Source organism: Saccostrea cucullata, unplaced genomic scaffold (genome assembly GCF_032062105.1).
Source record: "Saccostrea cucullata isolate Sc308-1 unplaced genomic scaffold, CSIRO_AGI_Scuc_v1 ctg6843, whole genome shotgun sequence".
Classification (NCBI taxonomy): Eukaryota; Metazoa; Mollusca; class Bivalvia; order Ostreida; family Ostreidae; genus Saccostrea; species Saccostrea cuccullata.
Genome location: NW_026928271.1, coordinates 1122 through 10803, shown reverse-complemented (window position 1 = coordinate 10803; position 9682 = coordinate 1122). Strand labels below are relative to the sequence as shown.

The window sequence follows — 9682 nt, the reverse complement described above, 5'->3', positions numbered from 1 at the left end:
CAGATACGAAATAATTCGAAACAACTTACCAAGATTCTGTTACACCGGAACAACATGAGCAAAAAACGAAAAGGCAAATATTTTCTGTATTTTTTATTACTCATGTTTAGTTTTAGCACCTGTAAATGCGGATGGACAGAAGATGGGGGATATATTGGACTCTATCCTGGTGGATGCACCGTAAAAAGGTATCGTTCACCACAAACACTGCATAAACTGAAACTTACACATTAGGGACAGACAGAGGTCTTGTGCAATCACTAGATTTAGCTACGTAGCTTGAATTACCAACTAAGCTTTATTCAAACACCTGAAGTAGCTTTATTTAGCTATCAAATCAAACATTTCTTGAATTATCACTTTGCAGAAAATCATACTTTTGTAGTATCTGTGCGACTATCCCGTGGTACGACTTACTGTCTGTATTACGTCAGATGGCGGGATAGTCGACTCCCTCTCTTCTACACCTGGATGCCGAGCAGACCGGACGTGTCTGGGACAGCAGCGGAGCGGGAAGTCGACCCGGGCCAGAACCCACTGTGATTGTCTTTGTATATATTGCTGTACGTTAATAAATACTTGTAAAGCACACCCCCTTGACGGATACCTTACTGGCGCCCAATTCGCGGGGCCCGGGATTCCCGTACTGCTGTCAGGTATTTTTAGGCATCGGTTTTAGCCGCCATTTTTGGTGCTGCTAGGTACGTGAGAGCACATGTTGATTTTTCATGTATTTTTCTTGAATCGACTTTTGGAATTGATTTGTAAATATTGGCAGTGATTTATTTGATTATTTGTGACATTTTATTATGGATATGTCTGTTGAGGAGGCCGTGTCGGCTTTAGTCCTGGACACGCGCCCGGCTATCAATAGTGTCATGCAGTCAGACAGATTTAACCCTCCTGTTCCGTGCAGTGTGTATGGTTCTCCCGAGGAAGGGGGTTTTCCACCATATGTTAAACGGGAGTGAGCATATTGCATCCCGTCACACACCTTTTGCTCAATCAATGTCAGGTCACATGGGAGGGGGGTTGCCCCTCGGGGGTCCCTCTACACCTAGGCCCGGCCCGCATTCGGGCATCCCCTTTGGGGAGGGTAGTGTGTTACATGGTATGTCAAGGAGAGAAGTAAGGTTTGCCAAGCCCCAATGTAGCTCACCAGGGATGATGACCAGTGATTCCCAGGAGTCCTCTTTAGGTAGCCTGTGTTGGTGTGGCTCACCTGGCAGCACTGTGAGTTGTAGCCCACCTAGGTATGAATACAGTGAGGTTCCCTTGAGTTTAGGTTTAGAACATCAGTATTCTGTAGGTCATGTGCTCTCAGCTAGCAGCCAACCTGTCCTTGTGGGAGACACAGCTAACCTGGGGGACATAGGAGTTAGACCAAGCTTTGGTGAGGGTATACCCCACTCGCTTGACCCCGCCCCTCCGCCACACACACTGTTTGCCAATCAACAGCCTGTGAGGCCTGCACCGCTCACTTCTGTGTATGATCTGAGGCCTGTTGACCCTTTAAGGCTCACCTGGAACCCTTTGTCTGTACAAACACAGCCTAGACCCGAGGACTTTAGTGTGTCCTCTCTTCCTGGGGATGATTTTCAACCCCGGACCTCAATGCCACACACTACCTTTGTCCGAGACTTGGTGAATACTGGGGGTGGACATGCCCAACCCCCACTGCCTGATCACACCCAATCCCTATGTTACCGAGGTGAGGATATTCAAACCTCACACCTAGGTATGACTATGCCCAGTGCATCACAGCATCATAGTGTCCCCATGTCATCGACTTGTAGTCCTGCCTATCTGGATACCCCAACCTGCCATTTTGGAAGGGAGGGGGAGAGGATAGCACATGTGCATGATACAGCCAAGCTGGGACACTATGCTAGTCAGCCTGTCCCGGCCCACCAGGATAGCAGCTTTAATTCACCTGCACAGAACACCAGTAGGGCAGCTGCTGGGAGTAAGCCCAGGTACAAGGACCTTAGGTATGATGGTAAGACCAGCTGGAAGGCATTTTTGCACAAGTTTGTGAGGTTGTCTCGCAGTCAGCTGTGGACTGAGGAGGAGCAGCATGACCAGTTCTGTTTTTCCCTTGAAGGGGCAGCAAGCGAGTATTATACCCTGCTGTTAGAAACCAGTAGCCAGCTCCGCCTAGGTGAGATCTTGCAGAGATTTGAGAAGCGTTTTGGCCCCTCTGCTCCCGATCTCACTCATCAACTTAACTTCCAGTCTGCCTGCCAGAACCCTGGGGAGTCGCTTCATCAGTGGGCCGACAGAGTCCTGACTTTGGCGACACGAGCCTTCCCCAGTGTGCCTGATGTGCACACTCATGCTATACCTCGGCTATGCTATGGAGCTGAGGACAGAGATGCTGGCCTTTACGCACTTGATGGGCATCCCCGGACAGTGGAGGAAGCCGTGGAGTGCATGCAATACTATCAGCACTCCCGGCGTCACAGGCCTAAGCCGTCAAGGGAAGTGAGAAAGCTGGATTCTGCTCATTACATGAAGCAGACTGATCCCGGGAGAATAAATGTTGTTGCTGTGGAGGAGCTTGCAGCCCTCAGGAGCAGGATAGAAAATCTAGAGGAGTTGATAAGGCAGTGGGAAGCTGCCCCCCTTCAGAAACATCAGAGGAGTGGTACCCCGTCACCCAGATGGACGGAGCGGGACCGGAAGCCTGCTGTATGTTTCAGGTGTGGAGAGGTGGGGCACTTCCGTAGAGATTGCCCCACCCGAGCTGCAGGGAAGACAGTCGCTTCTGACGGGCAAAGGGGCGGGACCAGTGTGGGAGGACTCCCTGTGGAGACGTCCCCTAGGTCAGATTCCAAGGAGTTGGGGATCAGTGTTCCCCGCTCCTGTGTGTGGCGCCGGCACAAGCGCCGCAGGCTTAAAGATCAATTTGGGATGCCACCATCACCGGAGCTTTGCTTGGCTGAGGAGGAAGTGGTCACCATGGAAGAGAAAGTGGGGACTCCCCACTCCACTCTGGAGCCGTTTGGACCAGCCATGGTTGGTGATGAACCCCCAGACCTGGGGAGGATGGACCCATGTGGTGTTGATCTGATGTCACCTGCAGGGATGGGTAATTCCTGGTCACCCATGGCAGTGGGATTGAAGGAGCCCTCTATACACACTGAGCGGTTATGCGGATCTAAAGGTTTTATGGTTGGCCTGTGCGTGGAAGGCATGGAGGTTACAGCAGTAGTGGATACAGGGGCTGAGGTCAGCGTGTTGTCAACCAGGGTGTATGACCAGCTGGAGCCCAAACCCCCAATTCTGGAATATGTCACCATGAGACAGGCCGGAGAAAATGCAGAGTTAGAAGGGTTTATTGCGGGGCCGGTCACTGTGTGTATTGGCCAGCAGGAGCATGAGATGAAACTTTATGTCGCCCCGTTGCAGGACTCGATGCTGCTAGGCATGGATTTTCTCCGTGCCCGGAAAGCCCAGCTGGACTTGGGGCAAGGAACCCTTACTCTGGGGGATGAGGCCATAAGGGTGGAGTTCAGGAGGTCTGGTGTTATTCCAGAGGAAGGCGTGACCTTGACAGGAGGCACACCAGTTGAGGCAGACAGGCGTATGTCTGTTCCCCGTTTAGTGAGGGATTTTGGCCGTGTGGTGCCTCTGACCCATCCAGGAAGTACACTTGGTATACCAGACCCGGTAGTAGAGATGTTTGGAGAGTCCCTCTTGGATTCTGCCATAGAGGATATCGGTGTCGAACCACCTTCTTTAGATGAGGCAGCCTTTGGTCATGTTTCTTGGCGTTTACCAAGTTGTGTGGATGGGGGCCCAACCCCAGAGGTAAACGTCACCAAGGACCATGATGCAGAAATGGGGACAGCCCCGTATGATTCAGGCAGTCCCTGGTCGCCTGATGATTCGACACCAGAGGAGAAAATTACCTCTCGCTTGTACAGACCCAGGCGGAGGCGTGGGCGACGCCGGAGGGCAAGTTTGCCCTCCAGAGCCTGATGGTGTAAGTGTTGTCAGTTTCTGAGTTAGTGGGCCTGGTGACCTTGGCCCACTCGGAGAATGTTAAACAGGAGTTGTAGGAGGTAATCTGGGAATTATCCCGGACTTACCACTTTGTGTAAATCCTTGTCGTGGTTTTGCCTGGAGCTTGCTCCGGCACTTGTTATTCTTGGGCAGTTAGCCCGGGAGGGTGTTTACAGCACCCCAACGTTGGAGATGGTTCCGGACCCTCTTTCCTGCGGTAGACTCCAGCCTTTCAGAGAAAACAGGGGGGAGTGTAGTATCTGTGCGACTATCCCGTGGTACGACTTACTGTCTGTATTACGTCAGATGGCGGGATAGTCGACTCCCTCTCTTCTACACCTGGATGCCGAGCAGACCGGACGTGTCTGGGACAGCAGCGGAGCGGGAAGTCGACCCGGGCCAGAACCCACTGTGATTGTCTTTGTATATATTGCTGTATGTTAATAAATACTTGTAAAGCACACCCCCTAGACGGATACTTTACTTTGCTGTAGGCCTTGCTGCAGAACTGTATTGACAGACCGGAGAGCAACAGTGCCACCCATTGAAAAATGAAAAAAAAAAAAACTTGTCAGATTCTCCTTTTTAGTATTGCTTCAATATTTACAAAAGTGTAATGGATGAGTGACACTGTAGCCTGCAGTCTTGACGTAAAATGATTTTATTTGTTGTCAGCGTTCTCGGTTCTTGCTCTCTTGTTAATCCATCAATTTATTTCTGCTTCTCATTAACACTGAAAAAACTTCTCCATGTATATTTCCATTGAGCCACAGTCAAAATGTAAGATGTAAGAGAAAGCTATGGTATTTAAATTGAGGGTAGCTGCAGAACTGTAGTGTTATGGTTTTATATATTAGTCTTTGACCGTAACGCAACAGATCCAGTTATGCAAAAAATGTGCAATTTACTGCTCAAGATTTTTTGCTTATTGTTTGGGAAAATTTCTCCACTTTCAAACATTGGTAAATTATCCACCTTTCCCTCCATAATTCTAGACACAGTTTTAAAAAATCTGTATATTTTATACACTCTCCAACCCTTTTTAAGCATCTCTACAAGCGTCAAGCGATACACTCATTTGAATTAGAATTTTCTGCAATCTCTTAGACAATTCAATCAAGCCAGTTTATTGCCTGTAGAGGTGAATATAAAGGGGTGAGAGGAGGATAAAATATACAAATTGGTAAAAAATATGTCTGGAATTAGGGGGTGTAAGGTAGATGATTTACCAAAGTTGAAAAATGGAGAAATTCCCCCAAACAGTACGCAAAAAATCTTGCGTCGTAAATTGCACAGTTTTTGCATAACAAGATCTGTAGCGTTATGATCATTCAAAAACTAATATGTAAAATCATAATGCTGCAGTTCTGCAGCTACATTGAAGGTTAAGCTTCACTTTCCCTTCTAGCTTCTTTTCTCTTCTTTGATATACCAAGCCTTGCCAAAACTACATTTGTAGATGCATGTTAGAGTAAGAACATGAAAACCCACTATAGCCTACATATAGTTGGTACATGTATTAGTTTGTGCCCTCCCCTGTCTACTCAGTTCTCTTTGATAGAAATTCTACTGTAAGGGTTTTATTGAGATAATCAATGATTATTATTATATCATTTTATAATTTGCAGGATTATCATATTTTTTTCAGTTTAATTTTTGATCAATATATGTCATATTACATATATTACAATCAGTATATGTTTCATTTGTTTTAGTGACTGCCCGATGGAAGAAAGGTGCATGCATTCAGTAGAAGAAACAATTTGTCCCAATGATCATCAAAATCTATGCAGGTGTACTTTAGGTGTGTATTCTCATATAGCTGAAGATTTAAGGTGCATTGACCCTTTGGTAAGAGAGGCAACTGTCACTGGGATAAATGACACAGTCAGACATTATGATATTGCTAATATTTGAATTATAATTTACATGCTTTTTTTGAAAATCATAATAATCATTTAATAGAAGAAAATTTTATACAAGTGAACAGAGGATTGCCTTAAAGGGGGAGGAAAAAAGCACCTCCTTAAAATTTACCTGGTTTTAGAACCCCTGTCAATCATCTGAAATTAAGCCTGGGATTGGATACTTTGATTTGATTGACATTTAGTTTGCTGCTGTTGTGTATATCTTGTGTACCTTGTCTGGAGATCGTACCGACCATCGAATTAACTTTCAGGCTTTTGATGCCTACCGCACATGCCAACGTGATAAAGCAGCAATTAAATCGTTCTAATCTTTTCTTTTTTAAGTCATAAGAATTTGCCATAAATATAATCAATCTCTCAAATAATTAAATAAATGTCTGACAAAAAAAAAATCATAGCTATATAATATATATTATAAATTTAATTTGAAAAGGGAGGATTTCATATCACGATTACAATCGATAATTTTAATTTCCGTGTCAAAACATGAGTTTAACATACATTTATTCCTCCATTAATTAACAAAATAAACCGACCTACGTTTGAGGCTAGTATCATGGAATTAAATAAAATTATTTTTTAAAACAAGTATGACAACATTGTAGCATTACTTATGAATCAAGTGAATTTATATTTATAACACACACCTGTACGTGTCGCTTTTCTTCGAGACAGGGTGACGAAGTTACGGTATAATAATAAGTTTTAGAAGAGAAATTACTCTGAATATAACATCTTGCTTTGTATTTAATGTTTGAAATTAATAATGAATCCCGAAAGAAAAAAAAAACGATGCAGTTGATTCCATTCCCGTTTCATGTCTGTCGGGGAATCATCCCCGGTCCGAAGCCCTGGCCATTTTTACCGACCATGCGTTATGGAAAAATCAAGTAGGGTTTATCTCAAAAAGATGTTTAAAAAGATAATAATATTTCTACTTCAACATTTTATTCTCAAAACATCGTTTCTAAGTTTCATTGTTATTTACCAAGAGACTGTTTTATGATTCACTTTCTTCTTTCGTTTTGCGTAGACGACGTGTAATTTGAATTACTCCCCTTTTTCGTCGCCAGATTTTGGTACTAAATGCATTTTCGTTATAACACTTCACTAAGAAACACACTGTATATAAAAAATGTCGAATTATTAAAAATATCAATTATTTTAAAAGAAAGAAATTGAGAAGGATTCTGTCTGCAACAAAAAATGCTTCATGAACTAAACAGGAAAAAAACGGCCTCGGTTTACAAAGTCGTAGGAAAACGCATACAGGTAATACACTCAGGTAACAACCTGTGTATATAGGATGTATACACAAGCCAGTGTCGTTCCCTCGGGGCTTCTCAGTCGCTTCGATTAAGCTCCTCCCCACACCAAACTTACCTGAGGAAAACCGTACGGTTGAAAACCTCGGCCTTTAAGCTAGAACTCCACCGATGATTTCTTTTATCTTGGCTCTCACACAGGAAAAAAAATATTTCAGATGAGGAAAATGTATATCTCTTCATAGGTTTATAAAAACAATACTCAATTTAAGAAAAAAATCTTAGACATCAGTATACATGTACCAGGTATTTAGTTTATTTTTCCGGAAAGAGCACAGTCTGAATGACAGGTGAGAAAAATCTGTCCATGCTCAATAAGTGTAAAAATCATTATAAAAAAAATAAATAAACAAAACAAAAATATAGGTAAATGTCAGTAATATTACAGAAAACCTAGAAAAATATTTTTTGAAAATGTGTCATTCATTGTTTTATTATTATGCCCCCCTTCGAAGAAGGGAGGGCATATTGCTTTGCTGCTATCGGTCGGTCTGTCGGTCCACTTAGTTTCTGTTCATTTTCTTCGCAACCGTTGCACATACTGAAATGAAATTTGGTATACAGATATATCACATGAATATCTAGGTCAAGTTCTGTTTTGGGTACGATCGCACCATTTTTGACAGAGTTATGCCCCTTGGACTTAGAAAAATTTCAGTTATTTGCAGTTTCCGTTCATTTTCTTTGCAATTGTTGTACATACTGAAATGAAATTTGGTATACAGATATACCACATGAATATCTAGGTCAAGTTTTGTTTTGGGTACGAACGCACTAATGTTGACAGAGTTATGCCCCTTGAAGTTAAAAAAATTTCAATTATTTGCAGTTTCTGCTCATTTTCTTTGCAACTGTTACACATACTGAAATGAAATTTGGTATACGGATATATCACATTAATGTCTAGGTCAAGATCTGTTTTGGGTACGATCGCACCATTTTTGACAGAGTTATGCCCCTTGGACTTAGAAAAATTCCAATTATTTGCAGTTTCCATTCATTTTCTTTGCAACTGTTGCACATACTGAGATGAAATTTAGCATACAGATTTATCAGATGACTATCTAGGTCAAGTTCTGTTTTGGGTACAATCGTGCCATTTTTAGCCGGGCTTATTGCTCAAAGAGCAATTGCCGGCTTGTGTCATCCTGTTCAAGGCAGGAAGACAACCCCATAGTCGCCATTTTAAAGTTACGTGCAAAAATATAGTTCTTACTCTCAACCGCTTTTGAGATAATACAAACGCTTAATAAAGCAACAAAAATGAAACGAAGTTTTATCTATATAAATAAACATTAGCAGTAATGACTTTGAAAACTTCAGTCCTAAGTCAAAGAACATAGTTTATCAGCGTAAGGATTTTTGATAATCACCGTTATCGTAGTTCTCTATGCATACGAGGTAAAGCAGGGAACCAGACTGGCCTGTTTTTTTACATTCAGCAGCGGTTCCAGATTAATTCTAATTCTGACAAAATCGGACCGTGGTATTAAGATTGAAAAACTCACTGTCAGTGTCTTATAATTTATATTGATAGTTTTTAAATAATTTTTTCATCAGAGTATAAACGTGATTCATGTAAGAAATTTATTCTACTCTGTAAATGAGCCCGGCTCTGTGTACTTCTGAGTACTTTGATTGACAGAGTTATGCCCTTTTGAACTTGGAAAAATTCCAATTTGGGGGGGGGGAGGGGGGCATAAATGTTTTACAAACATCTCTTGTTGAAAAGAGAATCCTGGACTTTTAATTACACCTGTAGTACCTTTTTCTTGATTAGGTTGTGAGATTGATAATCTGATTGTTCGTTATGAGCAGTGGAGACCCATTCCAGGAAAGGGATTCTGCAAGTGTATCAATTCTTTTACAAATGAAGTAAGTATACATCAATTTTAGTATATGGAATAAGTGGCTGAAAAAAAATAATTTTCATGTTCCCCCATGAGGAGTGGGGCGAAAATCATCAAAATTTATGCAATCTTTTTAAAATCCTTTTTAACTCTTGGATATCAAGCTGTTGGGGTCATTATGATTAACATTTAGCCCATCATCTAAAGGCATGAATTCCAGAGTTTAGTGGAGTGGGGGTCATATAGGGAAAATACATACATACATTTTTTCAAACACCTCACCTTCATGGTAGCTCAGTCATTAGAGCACTAGCTCTGTGTTCGGAAGGTCCTCTGTTCGAATGTCAGCTTAGAGTGACCTAAGTCGATAAAAATGGGAAGCAGCTGTTCATTTGCCATGTGCTTCGGCACCTTGAAGTGAAAGTTGCAGGTCCTTCAGATGACCTTAACATGATAAAGAACCCGGCCTCACTGCTCAATGGCGGTAAGTTCCAAGTAAAGGTAAAATTTTGAAGCCTTTCACCGGTATACGGTGACGTCTCCACATGAGTGAAATATTCTCAAATGGGAC

General features: G+C 42.6%; 1 protein-coding gene and 1 long non-coding RNA gene across 2 annotated transcripts; both read left to right on the top strand.

Moving 5' to 3' along the window:
- Nucleotides 1-19: 19 nt before the first annotated feature.
- On the top strand, nucleotides 20-9210 carry LOC134277007 (uncharacterized). Its single transcript, XR_009994163.1, has 3 exons — nucleotides 20-188; nucleotides 5724-5812; nucleotides 9042-9210. It is a non-coding gene; the product is annotated as an uncharacterized LOC134277007 (long non-coding RNA).
- On the top strand, nucleotides 1009-3984 carry LOC134277010 (uncharacterized). The gene has a single exon (XM_062759288.1). It carries the CDS (start codon nucleotides 1009-1011, stop codon nucleotides 3982-3984), a length of 2976 nt encoding a protein of 991 aa, XP_062615272.1.
- Nucleotides 9211-9682: the final 472 nt, after the last annotated feature.